We start from the raw sequence: 21600 nt of genomic DNA on the forward strand, positions 1-21600 counted from the left end.
CTCCCCCACATCTCTACTTCCCTTCACTTCAAGAGACCTTCCTCTTCTTCTTCTTCTTCTCCATCTCCACATCTCTCTCTCTCTCTCTCTCTCTCTCCCAGCTAGAAGAGGGCAATTGGAAAGGAAGAAAAACACCCACGAAGGCATCAATGGAAACCTCACCAAGGCATCATCAAGATAACCAGAACCCACAATCTTTCCTTCCTTCACCAAATAGCCACAGCAGCAGCAGCAGCAGCAACAGTAGCTCCACCACGACGACGACAAATAATGTTGCACTGAACAACAATATTAACTACCCACCACCACTTCCGTCACCCAAACCCATTTCGAGATCCGAATCCACTAACCCATACCCGACAACTTTTGTGCAAGCTGACACTTCTTCCTTCAAACAAGTAGTCCAGATGTTGACTGGATCGCCCAAACCGGCCTCCACAACCACCTCCACCACCCCAACCATCTCACAACCCGACCCAACTCCTAGAAACCACAACATCCCTCCAATTAAATCCATACCAAAAAAGAACCAATCTTCGGGGTTCAAACTTTATGAACGTAGAAACTCAATCAAGAACCTCAAGATCAACCCTTTAAATCCGGTATTTGCCAGACCCAGTTCGGGTTTTTCTCCAAGAAAGCCAGAGATTCTCTCCCCAAGCATTCTCGATTTCCCTTCTCTTATTTTAAGCCCGGTGACTCCTTTAATACCCGACCCGTTTGACCGTTCCGGATCAGCGAAGTATACTAATTGTTTTAGTCCCATGAGCAGCAGCAACAACAACAACAACAACAACAACAACAACAACTTCGTTAATGCTAATGTGATGGATACTGATGCAGAGGAGAAAGCGATAAAAGAGAGAGGATTTTACTTTCATCCATCACCCGGATCCACACCAAGAGAGACTGAGCCCCGATTGTTACCTCTATTTCCTGTTACTTCGCCAAGAGTTTCAGGTTCAGCTAGTCCTTCATCTTGAAAAAAAAATAATCGTAATAAATGTCATTTTTAATCTTTTTTTTTTTTCGTGTAAGATTTTTTATATATAATTCTATATATTATTGCTGGCATTGATGTTATTAAGGTGGTGATGATTATGAGAGCAAAAAAAAAAAAAAAAAATTCTTCTGCTGTTGAATATTTGAAGAGAATGAGGGGATCCTTGCTTCAATTGTATATCTTTATGTTTGTTCAATTTCTGTTCTCAACTAGGCCCCTTTTTTATGGGATTGAAGTGTTTGGTTGATGGGAAAGTTGAAAAAGAAAAGAAGTAAAAGAGTCAAAATTTGACTCCTGTAACGTTTAAGTTTGCAATAAAGTGGTGGTAGTAGTAAATTTTGATAAAAAGCAATCCATTAATTACAAATAATACTATTATAGTTGGACTTTACTCAAATTTGGCCTAGGTTAAACTTTTTGGTTCTTCTAGTTCGTTACGTTACATGTAGTATCTAGAGAATTTAAGAGCCATTTGGTAGTTATCTCGCACTTAATATAGGTGTCAAGCAATTTTTAATAAGATTCCGAGTAAATGCAGGATCACTATAATTTTGAATTTTGAATAGGACAAATTACTGACTGTCCATTTCTCCGTTCTTTCAATAAATGCAAAAAGAAACCCAGTTCAGTAGTAGCTCAACAACTCATTGCAGAGGCAATGTAAGAACAGTGAGGAAGGAAGAGATTAATGGTAAAAGATTTCGTATGAAATGGGCAAAAGCAACTTTGGACCAGATCAGCTGTCATAGAAAGAGTGGATAAATGGCCAAGGAATCTTGTCGATCCCTATTGTTTTCAGTTTCTACTTTCTACAGTGGAGGAAAAAGATGCCAAGAGGGGCAAGCATTTCTATGTGCTTGGATTAAAAGCACTGTCATGTGTTGTTTTTCTCTTCTTCGATCTCACCCTGTACCACTTCCCCACTCTTTCTTTCTGAAAACTCTTTCTCGAGACATCTGTTAAGAAATCACACTCGAGGCCCATAAGAGAACACCTATTTTTAGTCTATCCTGCATAATGTTGTAGCATATGCCGTGAGGGGTCTTGTTGGACAAGGAATTGACCATCGGATATGAGGGCCCCATCAAAAACTGTGCTTGGCAGGGTTTTGATTACATTATATATATATATAGGAAGCTTGAACATGTGATACAGTGCGAACTTTTTTTAAATAAAAGGTCGATATTTTGTTGCTTTGGAGTGGAGGATAGACCTAGTTAGGGTCTCAAGGAAGCAATAAATTCCTAGTGGTTTTGATGATCAGACCGGCGGAATTTCAGCCACAGGAGGTCGTTTTGTTGCGATCCAAGTAAGTTTTGGGGCCCACTGGTGGAAGAACGAGTGGGAAAGGAATGGCCCACTTGAGTTTTCCTAAGTTAGAGGGGTACTTAGATATTCAAACACTAGAGTGCTGGAAAAGCAATCATGCAAAGGCAGTTCCTCTTTCGTTGAATCTAACACTGATTTCAAGCTTCCTTTTTGACTCGAAGAAGACCAAAGCTGTAGAAAATGGGACACGGGAAAGTGAAGGTGGTAGGGATAGGGGGACGTGTGATGATGAAAGGAAAGGAAGGGAAGAAATGAGGAACAGTAATGGGAAAAGCCAGAAAACATGGTGGGAAGGGTGGGCCCTTGTGACTTCTCCTGTTTGTCTTAATACTACTTGTTTCTTTCTTTCGACAATCTGGTTAGGAGACTCTGCACCCTACAGATGGTGGGTCATTAACTGAGAAATTTGAAACTTTCATGTGCACCGTTTGGGGTGGAGACCGCCCTTGGCCCCTTGCTCGCCGATCATCATCAAAAGCCATCCTCCTCCTTCTCTTGTCAATTTGTTCTTCGAGCTGCATCTTTTCCACACGGCATGCCCCAATTCAATCAATCATGGGGGTGGATTCACTCGTTTGTGGGGTCAAGTGTTGAATGATAGGCACATTAATATTAAAATCATGTCAAATTTTTCAACTTTCATATGAATGGAATAAACTTTTCTTACTAACGATGTTAAAGACACGGAGAACCTCACTATATTAAGATAAAACATTTTGGTGGGAAATTGTCGATGGGAAGTTCCATGGACAAATGTCAATGGCCGATGTGTTTATTCCCACTACAATTCTTAAAAGATTGCATGCATGCGTTTATTCCCACTACAAGAGATGTTGAATTATTAAAAGAGGTGTATATTTTTCTTTTCTAAATCTTGAGTCAGCAATCAAGAACTCAACCTATCGAAATAGTTGATCAGCACTCGAGGGTGTGAAAATTATTTGGATTTTAGTTGCAGCTGCGCCGCAAGATTTGCGAGATTTTTCATCCTGCCTCCTGGGCCTTTAAATTGATTGCTAATCATTATCACGGCGAACACAAACAGCCCTTAATCAATCACAGCAGCCAATGCAACCGTCCAGGCCACGCCGTTAGTAACTCCACCAACGATGGAAACCGAGCGAAAGAAGAAGAAGAAGCGAAAGCATCCGAAAGCCAAAAGACAGGACATCCCTAGTTGGATGGCGGCGAGAAAAACCGCCCTAATCAACTTGCAGAGGAGATGGAATTGGCACCGGTCACACTCTAATTACTTATTGACAATCAAATTTCAACATTGTATTTAAATTATCATATATATATATATATATATTTGGCTGGTGATTTCTTCTGGCCAAACAACTTCTGTGTTTATGACAAGAGTTTATGGAGTTTGGATTGTGGAAGAATGATGTCTATTTTACTTGCATAGGGCGGCTGTTTGAGACTCTGAGCTACTGCCTGTTGGGTTGGGCTAGCTGCTGGATTTTAACAACTTAATTCATGGACTGGGTGGAGAAAATGTTTGCCCCGCTCAAATCCCAAATTAGGACCTGAGCCTGTCATATAGGTTTTGGAGTGTTCTTTTAGATTGCCATTTAGTTTGGGGGTGAAAAGCAGTATTTAGATTTAGGTTTGTTTTTAGAGCATGCTGGATACTTGGTCGTAAACAAGAATTAAATCTGGGGGGTTCAATCTAAGACAATCAACTTTGGCACAAACTCACTACTTCGTTTACATATAACTTAGCTAAGTTGTTAATTGAGCCGGTAATCTTCATATGTAAAAAGAGAACATATTTAGTAAATCAGTCTATAATAACCTATATGACATCATTTTTCCCTTTTCTTTTAGGCAGATGAGACATAAAAGTTCATTCTGAGATATTCCCACTTCTATTTTAGTATTAAAAATGGTAGTAAAAGTCTTATATACTTTTGATGCCTCATTTTTGTTTGATGACAGACACCACACTTGGACTTGGACACATACTCTGCCATTTTCTGTTTTTCATACTTGGCTACCAGTAGTAATATTTTAAGTTCATATACATCTTGGTGCTTCCTAGATGTGCTGCAAATTTAGATTCATGTGTTTATTTTAACACTTCATTCTTTAACATGTCTTTTGCTATACTTTGGCTTTCTCATGGTGATAATTCCATCATCTAGTATCCAAAAAGGATTCTCAACTCTTAATTCAACCTTATTTTTTATTTTAGTTGCCATAACATCCTCCCGTTGAGCCTCCAACACCTTATCACAGAATGTGGATTACACTTTTAATTGAGCGATTAAGGAATCTTGAAGCCTGACTTCTATCTTGATGTTAATTTTCCTTAATTCTAGTAATTCTTTCTTTTCCTAAACTTCTTGTTCATTTAATACTGTTTGTATTTGTGATTAAAGGCATCAACTACCACTTTTTCCCTTTCTGAGTGATACTAAATTTCAGTCATAGTCCTTAATGATCTTCACTCTTTTTTTTTTTGTTGCATGTTTAAGTCTATTTAGGTCATTAAATATCTCAAACTTTCATGGTCTATGAAAATTCGAACACAAGACCTATACAAATAGTGTTTCCAAACTATAATGTTAATACCACTAAAGCCAATTCTAAATCATTTATTGGGTAGTTACCTTCATGAGCCTTCAATTGTCTTAGGGTATGAGCAATCACTTTATCATGTCGCATTAATACATAATCTAGACCTTTCATTAAAGCATCACTATAAAGTACAAACCCTTTCATCTCTGAAGGTAATGGTAACACTGGAGCGGTGGCAATCCTTTTTTTTTTTTTTTTTTTTTATACTTTTAGAAGCCCTCTTCACAACTTTTATTCCATTCTTACTTTGTCCCATTTTAAGTCAATCGAGTCATCGGAATAGCTATAATGAAGAATCCTTTAATGAATCTCCTGTAGTATCCTGCTAACCTAAGAAATCTATAAATTTTAGTTGCATTTATGGTCCCTCCCACTTTAGTATTGTCTTCATCTTTCTAAGATCCACTAGTACCCCTTCAACATATATGACATATCCTACAAAAATCACTTTATTCAGTCAAAATCTTTTAGGTTGGTATACAATCAATGCTCCCTAAAGGTTTACAATACTTGTCTTAATTGTTGTTTGTGCTCTAGGTATGATCTCAAATAAACCAAAATATCATCTATAAACACTACAACAAACTTATCCAAATAAGGTCAGAACACCTAGTTAATCAAATCCATAGACATTGTAGGAGCATTATCAATTCAAATGTATTACTAAGAACTCGTGATGTCCATAACGGGTTTTGAATGCAGTCTTTGGCACATCTTGTTCCTTGATCAAGAATTTAAAGTACCCTGACCTCAAATCTGTTTTCAAGAAGATCCTTGCCCTTTTTTGTTGGTTAAATAAATTATCTATCCGTGACAGTGCATACTTATTCTTCACTGTTACCTTGTTTAACTGCTTATAATCAATACAAAATCTAAGGATCTTATCTTTTTTTATTTTTCATAAATAATACTGGAGCTCCTCAGGATGAGTTATTTGGACATATGAACCCTTTATCCAACAATTCTTGTAGTTCAATCTTCAAATCAGCTAATTTGACGGGCACCATAAGTAAGATATTCTTCTTAGTCATCATAATCGAAATAATACTATTCGATATGACATTTCTATCCTCTCTAAACACCACCATCTTACCTTCATGGTTCTAAAGGGTCACTATTTTCAAATTGCACCCTAAACTTAACCCATGTCTAACACCTCACAGGTCTACTAGATCGCATTGTATCCTACAAAGATCATGCCCTATCTGACAGTAAATGAATGGCACAATTTACTCACAAATATTTTGCCACCCAAATCTACTCTATAGTTTCTTCTACTGCACATTGTCACCTACATGCTATCTCAACATTTGGTTCTTCTAAAAAATAACTTACACTTCAATTCTAGCATGCTCTTCACTACCCAAACCAGTGTAACCACATTGTCCATCAGTGTTGTGGCAACTGGCAGTACCTACGCTACTTATGCTATTAAGGGTCCTGGTATAGGTGTCTGAGGCATTGCCTCAATTAATGCCCTCACAATCTAGGTTACAAATGTAAGTATATTAAAGGTTGAATCCTCCAAGGAATCTTCTCTCTATCTCTGTGTGTGTCCTTTAAACCAGGATATTGACATTGTCTATATGTTGAAAAGGGATCTGTTATCACACTTTACTTTGTGTGCACCATCCTGAAACAATCCAATACTTCTCAGATTTCAACTTAACTTTTAAACCTAGACTAGCACTCTAATACTACTGTAACAACTTTCAATTTTTTGACCTAAATTTACAAATAGAAATATGAGAATTCAATTTAAGATTAGGGTAATTTTTTTTTACAAAAAATTCAGGAGAGTTTCTCCTATATTTTCAATATCAAGTTATTAATATTAAACATAAAATTACCATCCAATCAATCTGAATGCAATCATCTCAAATGATAGAATAAAAACAGCACAAGATAGACAAAAAAAGAAAAGAAAAGAAAAGAAAATGTTACAACATATCAGCTACAAAGGTTTTTTATTTGGTTAGAGCTAACATGCTAGGTTGCTAATACATCAATGTCAGAATGTGTTGCATCATTAAGATAAAGATACGCCCAAGTGATCAAGGCATCTTTAAAAAGATATTGGTCACACACCATTTTGTATATATGTTTTCATCTTGGTAAGCTTCAAGTTCATCTATACCCTGTTTCAATTTTGCATGAGTGTTTATTTGCCTTGTACAAAAAGTCCAAATTCTGAGCCCATCATCCACCAACATTTATTCGGATTCATATTGATTTCTTAATTGTTGAATCAATGAATAAAATGTTTAGACAATCATCCATTAGTCCAAAGTGCTATGATCTAAAGTCTTGATTAAGTCTTAATATATGTATAAATCATCCCTCACGCTTGATCCAAATTCGAGCTCCACTTGTTTCTGGGTCATCACACCTTGCAATATATACCAATATCTCTCTCTCCCCCCAGTCTCCGGCTCCCTTCCGATGTGAATATGGCTGTGCTGATAGGTATTGCCCTCGACACTAATCTCTAACACTAGGGTTTGTTCTCTCTTCAAATATCATCTCCTAGCACTGCTCTAAATTATTTCATCTTTTTAGACAGCCTATAATTTTATTCTTGAATCGGATAGAGCCTGTAATTTAGCCCTAACCTACCGGCGGTCGTGTTCAAGGGAGCTTAATAAAGTCCTCATCTACTACAACAAAACACGACATTGAGGGCCCTCATCATTAACAAGCATTTTGTTCTCACATGGCTGAGCATATCTGTTGACTTTTGTTAGCATTTGAAAGAAACATGACCTGTCGACGACCACCCACCAGCCACCTTTCACCGATAGCTAGGCAGCCCTGCCAATTTCCAAGCCAACCAAACCACACTCGTGTGTGTAAATGTAAGTTTTCCTAGAGAGCATGTTACCTTCACAAAGCCTCCATGTTAAGTTGCCCCATGCCTTATCCGTTCATCAAGGCCACATTTTTTAGACGTTGGCAAGACTGTTCTACCCAGAATTTGAATCTTTTATTCGGCCAGACTCAAATTTTCTCCCTGCAAATACCTAATATTATTAGCTGGGTGTGTTAATTTATTCCATAAACTTATTTAGTTTTGTTTTAATGACTTCATCGAATTGAATAAAGGGAGCACTAGGTTTTTTTTTTTTTTTTTTTAAAAAAAAAAAATTGAAAAGTAGAGAACGAGCATAACCTAGGATTCAGTGGACAATCTAATGAGAACAAGGTAATCTATGAAGCATGAGTATTTTTTTTATTGATTATTATTGATATCTTATCAAAGTTTCAAGACAAAAAGATGGATTTAGCTTGGAGTGCAAGGGATCCTCCTCATTTTGTCAAGAGAAACTGATGATGGTGATGATGATCGCTCATGTGCACCTTTATTTATTCCTCTCTTTACTATTCTTTTGCGAGCTACGAACATATATATATATATATATATGTATATATATATATATATATATATATGTAGCATGTAATGAAACTGAACTTTTTGTAGAAAAAATTAAAACACAATAAAGCAAAAGTTAAGTTAAAGATAATCATATTTGTAGACCATTTAATTACCAATCTCGATATGAATAGCACATATTTAATCAAGAAGTTGGATATATAAGATGGGTTTGAGAATAAATTTCACATGGATATAAGAATTCGTAAAAGATAGGTTGATTAGGTTAATTTGGGTTAATTCAAATTAATATTAAAATAATGTTATTTTATATTTTTTTTAATTAAAAAAATATCAGTTTAGATAAATTTTTTTTAAAAAATATCTTTAAAATTAGTCAAACTACATCTTATTTATGCTTGACTAAATCCACCAATAAAAGATAGATATATTAAATTATTCAATATTGATCAAGTTAAGATATTAATTTTTAAAAAAATTTGCTTGGATTAAATTTAAGTTGATATTATTTTTTTTAAAAAAATAATTTTTTGATATAAACATCTCAAAACCACATAAAAACATAAAAAAACAATAATTTATAACTTAAAAAAATAAAAAACTTTAAAATTACAGTTGATTCATAAATAAATTATTAGAATAGAGTAGAAAAATGAAAGCAGTGCTATCAAAGACGGTCTCATAAATAATCAGCCACCTCTTACTTTGTCTGTTTCACAACTGAACCAGTACCAGGTGGCTACTCTTCTGGCTTCTTCCAATCCCGGCACTTCTCTCTCTCAAAGCTGTACACTTTTGGTTGGTTGGCTGTTTTTGTCTTAGTTTCTACTACAAACATTGTTCCTACTTAATGGAATTTTTCTTTTATTAGTTTTTGACTCTTTAATTTCCTCAGGTACTGTCTTTTTTTATTTTTCTTTTTCATTTTCAAGTACAGTTCTTCCCCTTCTTTTTATGATCATTAAAGATCATAGCTTTTATGCTTGTTTCTGTCCAAGTTTCTTGATTTCAAGTGGGTTTCATTTACTGTTTCTTCTGCTGTTGTTCAACTCTGATTTGTGTGAATTTGGTTTGTGCCCTTATAGAATTCCCTGATTCATGTTTTATGAGTTTTTTCTTCACTTTAATTCTCCTGAAGTATACTGTTGGAAAATTCTTCGTTTAACTGACTGGTTGCTTAAAGTCTACAACTTGTTGGCATCAATTAATTGAGCTGTTCTCACTTTTAGACTTGCATGATGCTTGCTTTCAGACTTCAATTGTGAGGTTGACGATCATTTTTTTAATGGTTATATGCTTAAAAAGGCTGGATTTTACTTGTATTCTGCTACTACACTGCTAATAATTTTTATTTTTAGTAGAGTTCACTTGATACTTGATTGCTTGTTGATTTTTGGGGGTGATATGCCTCGTCAAGTTCTTTTAGGGAGGTTACATGTTGTTTTGACTTTGGATTGTTTCAAAATTTTACTTCAGAAGTACTTTTGAAATCAGATCACTTGACAGCATTTCCAGAAAGATTCTTCCCATTTTTAAGCTAGTTTGAATGCTTTTAAAATGTCTTCTTAGGTTGTTCTTCGAGTCCATGGTGCCTGTTATTGAGAATTTGTTTTTTTTATTTTTTTTTATTTTTTTGGCTAATCATCACATAACATGGTATCAATGGACATTATTTTGTGGCGGTTCCCCCCGTTTTTTATTTTTTTTGGCTTTATCAAATGATTGACTTCTTCATCATTTGATTTTAGTTCCCCTTAGAATTATCTTGGAGTACTTTAGGAAAAGTTTACTTCTGTTTTATGTTTCAGTAGTCAATACTTAGGAAGCAACACTTGTTAGTTGAATTCATCGGGGGCATTTACTCGAGCTTTATCATTGCTAAATATCACAAGCTTCAATATTTTGTATGTGATGAATAGAATCCATGAATATGAAGATTTATCTGGGATATAATCACATCTTTGAAATTGGAATTTGGGGTTTAGTTTATTCACTTACATTACGTTGTCTGGTAAATGACAGGTCAGAAAAGGCTTTTTCCACTCCAGTCATGGATACTAATTCACTTCTTAAGGATCAGAAAGAAAAACCAAGTCTTCTTGTTGAGGTAAATTCTGCAGCTTCAATTGTGTGATTCTTCTTCCTTAGCAATGAAATTCCTGTTCTTCCAGTCTTGACTCTTGAAATTTTGTGGTTTAGGTTGCTAATTTAGAAAGACAGCTGTGGACACTAGTCCATACGAGAGGTCTTTTGTACTCCAATGTTCAAGACTTGTATCGAAAAATATGCTCTAGTTATGAGAAATTAATTCTCAGTGATCACAGACTGGAGGAGCTTCAAGATACTGAATATTCTCTGTGGAAGCTTCACTATAGACATATTGATGAATTTCGTAAACGAATAAAGAAATTTTCTGCTAACGGGGAGACTATAACGTTTGTGACACCACAAAGTAAGTTGGCTGCACAGAGAAGCAGTGATAACCATGTTGATGGATTTAAATCATTTCTGTCTGAAGCAACTGAATTTTATCAAAATCTTATCTTCAAAATCAAAAGATATTATGGTCTCCCAGAAGATTTTTCCTTCCATAGAAGTGGTGGCAATTCTGCTTCCCCTGAGCCCAACAAAATGCAGAAACTACAATTTTTATGCCATCGCTTTTTAGTTTGTCTGGGGGATCTTGCTAGATACAGAGAACAATGTGAAAAATCTGACACACAGAACCACAAGTGGTCAGTTGCAGTCGCTCATTACTTGGAAGCAACAATAATTTGGCCCGACAGTGGAAACCCCCAAAATCAGGTACTTTCACGCTACTTCCATATTATGATATCAGCAGAGAAACTTATGAAAGGTCCTCAGTCATGAGAATGACTTTTATAACTTTGTCTGCTTTTAAAACCTACTATCCTGGTTTCATATATATAGCACATAACCAAATATGTTCAATTTTCAGTTGGCAGTGTTGGCAACATATGTCGGTGATGAGTTCCTAGCTTTGTACCACTGCATAAGAAGTTTAGCTGTTAAAGATCCTTTCCCTGATGCATGGAATAACCTTATTTTACTGTTTGAAAGAGTAAGACTCCAGCTCATGTTCCAGCTCTCTCTCTCATTCTCTCTCTCTCTTGTATAAATGCTATCCCCAACAGATTGCTGTGCTGCCATTTTTTTTTCTTTGGCAGTTCTCAGTTGATTTTGTGATTTTCCAGAACAGGTCATCTCATTTACATTACCTTTCTAGTGAGGCCTGCTTTGATTTCTTACGACCATCTGAAAGTAGCGTCTGGACTGAAGCACAATCCACTAATGATTTTTTGAATTGCAAGCCTCTGAAAGCTGAAGATGAAGGCTCAAGGGAGACACATTTATGGCCTCTAATCATTAGAACAATAAGTTTCTTCTTCATAAAATCCAGGTAATCCTTGAAGCACATTTTGTTTCTACCAAACAATTTTAGCGTTCCCTTCTAGATTTAATTATGCAATAATGTTTTGTTTTTTTCTCAATTTCTGTTATACGTAGCATGTGCTATGATGCCTTCTGGTTCCTGCAGTAATTTTCACTACTCTGTTGGTAGAATGCTTGATATACGTTAATTGGTATAGCATTCACTATCCAGGGTAGTCTCCTTGATAATTGTTCTATTATCATCTTTTCTGAAATTGAATGTTCATCTTGTGTTGAGCTTCTGAGATGTAATGATCTTTTAGTGGATTCTCAAAGTCATAAGGTGTAAGAATTTTTTTATCAAGCAATTACCATAAATTCTGTGTCAACAGAATAATGTTTATGTTTGGAATTTTGGCCAGCAAAACTAAAACTGTTATTCTTATTATATAGGACTATTAGCTGCAACATGATTGAGGAGGCATCCTTCTGAAATATGCTGTCACATTACTAATTCATGTTTTTATCATATGCATTCTGAAAGTACCACTTCCACTATGTCATACTGAGCTGAAATTTTGTTGACTGCTTTTTAAAGTATCTTGTTCTGAACTCCTTACTAAACAAAAGATGGTTGTATACAGTACTAATTGCTTTTCAATCTGTGGCAGTTTTGAGGACTTTCCTTGTACTTTTGCATCTACAATTAAAGAGCTGGATGTGTTGATGGCACTAGATGATGCAACTTTAAAAGCTGCAATGGAGTCATATCAGCATATGAATTCAGCCAGGAGTGGTCCTTTTAGAACCCTTCAATTTATCTCATTACTCATCTTTGTCATTGAGAATCTAATAAATATCCCAGATGAAAAAGATTCAAAGGGTAAAACTGAAGTCCATCAAATTGCGTTAATACAAGCTGCAGTGGCTGCTTCATTCATTTTCATGGGACGTCTTACTGATAGATGTTTGAAGGCAGATTTGTTGGACTCTTGCCCACTTTTACCAGCTTTGCTTGTTTTTGTGGAGTGGTTAGTGCGTATTCTTGATGAACTCAAAACACATGGATCTGATGATAAAAGTACAAGTGCTATGTCTTATTTCTTTGGAGTGTTTCTTGAACTTTTGAATCAGTTTGACATTAATAGTGGTGAAGTCGAGCCTCCACACAGTATTGCTCTTTGGGAAGACTATGAGTTGAGAGGCTTTGCACCAGTAGCTCATTCGCAGGTGCCATTAGATTTTACAAGTCATTGGGGACACAGAGACAGTTTTGAAACTGGAACTCGATACCGTGCGAATCGCATCATTGATGCTGCAATGAAGATTGCAGATAGAACAAACAATAGTCACAAGTGGATCTTCTATGATAAATCTGGAAGAAGATTTTCTGTTGCTGAATCAAATAAATTTCAAGACAGGAAAGAGTTGGAAAAGATGGGGTCTGCTAGTACTGTTGTTCAAGAGAAAGATCCCAACCAGAAAATTTTACAATCAACAGAAAAAAGTGAGAAGGTAATCCTTGAGGAGAAACCAAGTAGCCCTGTTGTGAATGGAAAATCCATTTCCTTAGAGGAGGAAGAAGTCATTCTCTTCAAGCCTCTCACAAGATACAACTCTGCACCACTTTATAGGTCTATCACCTCCAATGATCAAACACCTTCAGAAGACACTGGGGACCAGGTCGTGCCTGCTGATGAATGCTTGCGACGTGCTACGTCACTACTAATAGCACAAAACCAGGGCCAGGGTGATCCTTCAGCATTCCATTCTGACCTCACCAATTTCAGGTGCATCAAACCTCTGAAACAGCAGGAGCCTCCCTTAAAGGATACAGCAGACCACCTGGTTTCAGAAGCTCCTAACTCTCATGGGACTCCATCTCTCAGCACCTCCATTTCTGCTGGGCCACCCTCACTCAATGCTTGGGTTCTCAATAGAGGTTTGAGCAATGAAAGGGTGAAAGGTAAAGGTGACATGAGTAGACATAGCTTGGCACCTATTCAGGAAATGGCATCAGCATCCATGAATGATCTCTCTATCAGTGAAACTGACTCTGTAATTAGTTCCACGCATGAACATTTGACCCCACATTACTTTTCTCCTCCTTATTCAGCTCCAGTGCCGTCCGCCCCATTTCTTCCTGATGATGCTGTGTGGCTTAATGGCATCCAATCTACTTTCACTGACTACAATAGCTTGGGAACTATCAACAGAACTAATTCTAATTATTTTGACACATCTCCAGTGAGTGCCTATTCAAATTGGACTGGTTCTCATCAACCTCTTCATCATGGTCCTGGAATTCCAGGCTTCATGGATGCATACACACCAGTGCGTCGAATGACTTCTTCTGAATGGCTTCGTCAGTACAGGGAAAGTCAGAATCCCGAGCGCACCACTAGTCACTTATGGCCAGTACATTCTTACACCATTGGGAACACTGGAAACTTCCACGACATATCCAGGTCCGGTCTTTTTAATCAGTGGTCAACTCCTGTGGCTTCTAATCAATTGGTTTATGAAGGGAGCCCGCCAATGCTTCCAGGTTTCCCTCCTGTTCATGGAACTGATGATCAAAGGAACAAATTCTTTTATGGTTATCAAAGACCGAGCCCTTATGGATGTGGTGGCGTGAATGAGCCAGAACCACTCTTGCAGTATCTCAAGGAGAAAGAATGGCTGCTCCAGCAGGATCCAACGTTCAGAGGTCCTACATATATGGGAAGTTGAAATTGTCATGCGAGATGGCTGATATGAGCATTGCACATAGCTACATACCTTCAATACGGGAACTTCATTCAGCCTGTAATGATCCATAGGTGATAACTCTTCATTTGTTAGTTGTTAACATGTAATATGTGTTAATGTGTGTGCATATGTAACCATTCTTCCAGAAAAAAGAGCTCAAGAAACTCCGTAGAAAAATTCTCATCTGTAGGATTATATGTATGGGAACTTCATTCAGCCTGTAATGATCCATAGATGATAACTGTTCATTTGTTAGTTGTTAACATGTAATCTGTGTTAATGTGTGTGCATATGTAACCATTCTTCCAGAAGAAAGAGCTCAAGAAACTCCGTAGAAAAAATTCTGATCTGTAGGATTATATATATAGTTCGTGAAAATTGACATGTTCTATCAGTTCGAGATTTTATCTGCTGTGTAATATGCTCTACTGCAGAGTATAGAGAATGCTTTGGAAGTTGACTTCAGAATCCATTTCAAATATTAACCTGCAAAGATCATATTGATCTGCTTTCATGCTGTTTTTGTGACTTTAACTAATTTGCTAGATATTAACCTGCTTTCATATTAATACATTACCTTTTATTATATTAGTGTAATGACAAACTTACTCTTTAATGATAAACATTTAAATTATGAATTAAGGATAATTATGTCTTTTCACTACAGCACAATTTTTATTTTCAAATTATGTGGGGACATAATTTTTTTAATTTTTTTAGCACATTAAATAATGTAATTATCCTTTGAAATAAAAAAACTTGAACTTACATATAGGCTTTTAAGTCTTTTTAATTTTTTAGCACACTAAAATGATTTAATTACCCTAAAAGCAAAGTCTGCTAAATTATCTTCTAATTGCTCTTGTCCTTTCATCAAGGTTTTTTTTTTCTTTTCTTTTCTATTATCAAATTGACTCATGGATATTTTTATATTTTAATAAAATTTAAATATTATTATAAAAAAATTACTAACACGTGCAATGTTGTCCGATAACTAAATGTTGTCATTCACGTCGGCGTTTGAATAATCTTGGCGGCCCCTTCATGACATGGAAGCGCGTGAGTTTGAAGTTGATAGCCTTTTTCTTTCTTGTTACCTCTCGCCTCCTTGATTTTCATGCCTAAACCTTTAGAATTCAAAGTAACCTTTTAATTTGTTTTTCCTTCAAATTTGATCTAAGTTTTTTTTTAATTATTTGTTTTATTTAAAATAATCTATAAAATTATAATTTTATTCAATTTCATCTCCTTCAATTTTTTTTATCTTTTAAATTTGGTCTTCATTCTTTTTATTATTATTTGTTTTATTTGAGATAATTTTAAAAATTCTTTTTTTGAAAAATTCATTTTCCTTAAGTTTTCTTTTTTATCTGATTTGATCATTATTCTTTTTATTGCCATTTTTTTTTCACTTGATAAATTTTTTAAATTAATTTATTTTATTTTATTCTTTAAAATTAAATTGATTTGGGATTTGAGTTTCTAGATTGAGCTCGTTTAGGATTTCAATGGTTGTGAGTTTTAGAGATTAACCCAAGGTTAGGAGGTTCATCCAGGTTTGATTGGTCTTTTTTTTAAAAAAAGAAAAAACTCATGCTTTTTAGTTTCATTCTTCAGAATTTATTCAATTGGAGATTGAGATATTTTATTTTTATTATTTTTCTTTTCATAGAGTTTCTCACTATTTTAAAACTTAACCCTATAGGTTAAGTTGATTAGCGACTTGATCAACTCAAGAAAGATCAAGTCAAAATCCATTGACTTTTTTATTTTTAGATTTTTTTTTCCTCAAAATGATGTTATTTTTTATTTTTTTTTATAAAATATTTTTTTTTTAGTTGACCTTGGTCAACCCACCTAACTCATGACCCAAGACTTGCCTTGGGTCAACTTGTGTGTCAGGTTTAGAAACTATGGAGTCTTTCACTAATTTTGAAAATGATCAAAGTTATCTCGAGTCTTTTTATTGTCATTATTCATTGCTTTTTCTTTGGTTAATTTTTAAAATTGATGTTTTTTTTTTAATCTAATCATTCATCATTGAATTGGTTAGGAGCCTAAGTCTAAGATTTCTTGGGTTGTAAGTTTAAAAGATTAGCTCAAGTTTTGAATGTTCCCATAAGTATTAATCTCAATAACTCCAATTAATATCAAATTTTAATAGAGCATTGACTAAAAATATTTAGAAACAATACTTTAATGCAATAGGAATTCCATAATTATAACAACTTTATAATTTCTATTGCAAAATATTTTTGTCCCAAGAACTTTATATTTACTCTAGATTCATTAATCAAACATTAAATTAATTAATAAAATATTTAATGAATATTAAAAATAAATAAGCTTTTATTAATAAATTATATGTATATATATATGAACAAAGTTAATGACATATATAACCAACTAATTAATTTTAAGACATATATACTAACATGTACTACATGCCTTGAAATATGTCTCATGCCGGTGTGATAAAGAATCTTGTTATATGCACATACTAATCCATGTAGACATCAACTGCAATGGTGAGATGCTGCTCTTCAAAAATTCAATCTCTCCCCTCATGCAACTAGTTGATATAATCTAAAAAATTCAATCCCATAATTCGTATCAACATCAACCATGATATGTTGATAGAATCTAAAATGTCACATCACATAATCCTAGCAATGAAACTCCACTATCACCAAATAGTGCACTTGGATCATTATGCAAATTGGAGGAGCTGTTTGTATCACATCCTCCATGTCTGACTTCCATATAACTTATTAAAACAAGAAATCCATATACTATATCATAAACAATTTGATGTAAAAAAATAATATTACAAAAATGAATAAAATGAATGTCATAACTTACACCTGATGAGACTGCTACGCTTCTAACTCGTTGCTGTAGAATGACTGAATGCGAGTTGGATTTTCACAAAATCTTTCATGCTCACACCGATTGACATGATAAACCACAAATTTAATGAACTTCTAATGGGAGTTGAATCCAATATACGTGTCCAGAATCTGGCCACCCCAACCTCTCGACTACCAACGTGTAGATGCTTCAACTTGCCATTTAAAATAATTATACTTGTATAAATAATAAACAAGTATTTTAGAAGACATACATATTTCATAATTGCTGTAGCTTCCACTCCATGCCTTTTCCATGCCCAACATTTCATCCATTAGTATTTCTTGTGTTGCAAACAGAATGTTCAATATTTTCATCTTGTTACCTGGAGAAGCCGTTCAGGTATCATGTTGATGTAGAACAGTCAGGACTTTCCAGTTACAACTTCAAAAGTCTAGAGTGCCAAACTTTTGGATTGATGAGTAACAGTGATCTGCCAGGTTGTCAAGGAAAGATGCATAGAATAGCTCTCAGGACAATTAAAGAATAACTTGGGCAAGAAACATGAAAGAAAAATGAATGAATCGTGTTCTTGTTGCTGCTATTTTGAACCACGATGACCTTGTACAGAATGTACATTGGAGGTACAAAAATAAAGGTTATTCAGGGGGAAAAAAATCACTAAAGCTTCTTCCGAACAACTCATTTCCACAGTTCTTCCATTGGGATCCCACGTTCACAAGCAACATCATTGAACTGCGTCATTTTTTGCACTGCAACAACAGTGGCTCTCGCATTATTAAGCACATTCTTACTCCTAAGTTGTTTTCCCAGCGCATTCTCAACACCTGCCATTTCGAGAACAATTCTCACAGCACCTCCAGCAATCACTCCGGTACCAGGTGAGGCAGGTCTGAGCATCACCTTTGCCGCCCCAAAATCTCCCTCAGATCTGCCATTCAGTTGTTAAAAATGCTTAGTTGCTAAATTAGCTAATTTGGAACTGTTTGCTCCATTATATGAAAACCCAAATAAGTAAAATGCAAGGCATGCTATTGTGGGTAGGTTAAAAGAGGAGTATTCTTGTGAATTATGCATCTATCATGCTCCAATATCTTTATCATGCTCAAATCTCTACCAAAAAGGCTCGGGACATGGTCTAGTCTTATAGTCAATGAAGGTGTTTCTTTTCTTAACAATTGCACTATATTATCAATGCTAGATAAATGACAGCAAAACTCACACACACAAAAAACAGTTCATGGTAGAAGAAAAAATGGAAATCAATGCAGATGCATATCCAACCTATCATCAGGGTGTATAACTTGATAATATATGAGCCAATCAACTTGAGATGATATACTATATTCATTAATTTTGACCTTATAGGAATACCCATCCTATTTCAGAGCATATAACTTGAAAAAATATAGAGTCCATCAACTTCAGATGATTTATATTCATGTTTCACCTCCTAGGCAACTAGGTTCTACAACAAGGTAGAAGTTCAGAAAACTCCCCATAGACCTGCAGTTTTATTTTTAAGAAATAAAGTCTTAATTTGAAATTTATAAAAAAAAAAAAAGGAGAAAAAATGCACAAAAGTTTCCAGAAATTCAAAAATGCCTAATTTGCACTGAGACACAAGGAATGATGAAAGCCAGTGCTTTGAGTAAATCAAATTAGACTTTCAAAAGCAATGTTGATGCCCTAAGCTTCCTATAGGCACCCAATCTAAACATACATCAATTAACAGCTAGTCCTAAACCTATATCCCAGATTAACGAATTGCCAAACCCTCCAAAGCAACTCCAAATCCTATATACTCACCCAAGGACATTTTCTGTCATAGAACATTACACTTACATGTTACAAAAATAGTTAATAACCCTTGATTCTAACAGCCAGAAAACACCTAAAATTCTTGCAGCCTTGATTCTAACAGCTCTCATCTCCAAACTGCCAGAAAACACCTCTAATCCTTGCAGAAATTCCACAAATCAAGTCAGCCTTACTCGTACAGAAAACTTGAATGACTTGTCACAGCCAACTTAACAATTCTTCATATATTTGGTTTTCCACATTTTATCTCAAATGCGATTATGCAAGCTATCCATCTCCAAAATAGCTGCATGTTCTCGGTCAGACTTAGTTCTCCAATACAAAAAAGTTAAATTTCACAATCAGTCAGAGCCTAAAATCCTTAGAACCAACAAATCCAAAACTCACTTAAAACAAAAGAGTCAATAAAATTAACCGAAAAGACAAGCCTTCACACTTAAACAAAAATAAAAAAGAACCAAATGCAACTATCTCCAAATTACAATCCTTAGAATACAAAACCAACATTCACATTATCTATAAACATAATAAACCACATGAAAATAACAAACCGATAAAAATATTAAAACTTTCAGGATAAGAGATATACCTATGAGGAAAAGTCAAGTACTTTGTCATAGGTACGGTAATAATATTTCTTCTAGCATTAAGAGCTGATTTTTGGACAGCAGCAATAACTTCCTTAGCTTTTCCAACTCCAACCCCAACTTGACCTTGTTTATCTCCCAACAACAACAACAGCTCTAAAATGCAACTGTTTCCCTCCTTTAACAACCTTAGTCACTCTCCGAACTTGAACAACTCTCTCATCTAACCCATCCTTATTTTTTTTTTTTTATTATTATTTCTTTGATTTTGAGCCCCACCCACTAGTTTTTTTAACCTTAGAATCCATTACATATATATCTTTGCCTAAAAAACTAACTCCACTATATGCAGGACCCTAAAGTTCCTCATAAGCTGCAGCTATTTCTTCTTCAGTTTCCATTGGACCTTCATCGAAGGAGAGTGGAGGAATGTAGTCTTCAGGTTGGGTTGGTGGGTCAAACACAACTTCTTCTTCTGGATTAACATTGTTAAAGAAGGAAGTGTCCATGTCACTTGAATTGGCTCTTGTGATTGTTCTTATGATTTTGGGGGTGTGAAGAGAAGAGGTAGAGAAATGGGGATTTGGGTGAGAGAGAAAAGGAAAAAGGAAGAAGTTTGGTGGTGGGTTGAAGGAGGGAAAGGCGGGGAGTGCTGGTGGAGGTGGTGGTGGTGTGGAGGTGGAGGGAGGAGAGAGTTACAGCGGTGGTGGACATTGGTGTGCGTGGAGGACCAAGGGGAGAAGGGAAGGAAGGCTTATACCAAAAGGAGTTGAGAATTGATGTTGAGAATTGAGGAGGTGGAAGGAGTGTAAAATTAGGAGAAATACAACTCAGTCCCTCATTTATACATGTAGTTTCAATATAGTTATCAATTGTTTGAATTTTTCAAATTTTCTCAGTATTATTAATTAACAAAAAGCTAAAACGAATTGAGAAAATACTGTAAGAAATACTGTGTCTACACACTCTTAAATTATATTTGTGACCTTATAGGCAAATAAAGAAGCTCTATTAGACGGGTATTTTGATTTTTTCATCACCAATTAATTATTAATAATTTTTTAATGATCAATAAGCCATTAGAAAAAATTAAATTGCCCTCAACATTAAAGCCTCTATTTTAAACTGAAAAGAAAAAAAAAATATAATTTTATTGTAATAACACATAATAAATTATGTAAAAAATCCAATATATATACACACTTTTTTTTCAATAAATATCAAAAGAATTTTTTTTTTTATGGTAAATGTACTATACTTATAGAAATTGGTTATAAAAATAATAGTAATGTGGATCATCATCACCGATATAAGCCTATAAGTCAGAGAATGAAGGATTAAAAATTACCTTGTATATAAATATAAATAGAAGTTGGTGTGTGTGTGTGTGTGTGTGTGTGTGTGTGTGTGTGTGTGTGTGGAGATTAGAAGATCTCCATGAAGGAGGACTGAGGTCCTCTATCACTATTTTATCCTTAACCTGTAAAGGAAAAAGAAAAAGGTTGAAAAAAAAAAAATTAAGAGCATAATGTCTTTTTTTATCCGAACCCGTTTATTCTTGTTGGTCATATTAGGATTTATTTGGAAGTATAGTTATGATTGTTTTTTTAAGTATTTTTTATATTAAAATAATATTTTTTAAAATTTTTAAAAATTATTTTTTGATATCAGTACATAAAAACGATTAAAAATATATAACAAAAAATAATTTTTCACAAAAAAAATAAAATTAATGAAATATGAGTTGAGCCGCGTTTTCAAATTCATCTTTACATAAGAATTTATAAGTACTTCTCACTTTGTATTTCAAAACTTTATTCATTCATGAAAAAAAGTTTACTTCATGTTAGTTTTTTTAGAAAGAGTTT

The 21600-nt window shown here is 34.8% G+C and overlaps 2 protein-coding genes and 1 pseudogene across 4 annotated transcripts; 2 read left to right on the forward strand and 1 right to left on the reverse strand.

Annotated features, from left to right (window-relative positions):
• On the forward strand, positions 1–1083 carry LOC118031354 (VQ motif-containing protein 4-like). Its single transcript, XM_035035736.2, has one exon. It carries the CDS (start codon positions 150–152, stop codon positions 981–983), a length of 834 nt encoding a protein of 277 aa, XP_034891627.1. The 5' UTR covers positions 1–149; the 3' UTR covers positions 984–1083.
• A 7983-nt stretch (positions 1084–9066) lies between these two features.
• LOC118031355 (nonsense-mediated mRNA decay factor SMG7-like) lies at positions 9067–14716 on the forward strand. Of its 3 annotated transcripts, none has more exons than XM_035035738.2 (6): positions 9067–9204; positions 10332–10416; positions 10509–11114; positions 11269–11391; positions 11525–11730; positions 12374–14716. In XM_035035738.2, exons 2-6 carry the CDS (start codon positions 10360–10362, stop codon positions 14433–14435), a joined length of 3054 nt encoding a protein of 1017 aa, XP_034891629.1. In that variant the 5' UTR covers positions 9067–9204; positions 10332–10359; the 3' UTR covers positions 14436–14716. The 3 variants fall into 3 exon arrangements, with proteins under 3 accessions (XP_034891629.1, XP_034891628.1, XP_073268704.1); XM_073412603.1 differs by lacking the exon at positions 9067–9204 and adding an exon at positions 9228–9378; XM_035035737.2 differs by lacking the exon at positions 9067–9204 and having other exon boundaries at positions 9221–10416.
• Positions 14717–17221: 2505 nt separating this feature from the next.
• Positions 17222–20521, reverse strand: LOC118031357 (small ribosomal subunit protein uS5c-like; annotated as a pseudogene).
• Between the last annotated feature and the right edge of the window lie 1079 nt (positions 20522–21600).

The sequence above is a fragment of the Populus alba genome, chromosome 11 (genome assembly GCF_005239225.2).
Source record: "Populus alba chromosome 11, ASM523922v2, whole genome shotgun sequence".
NCBI classification, from domain to species: Eukaryota; Viridiplantae; Streptophyta; class Magnoliopsida; order Malpighiales; family Salicaceae; genus Populus; species Populus alba.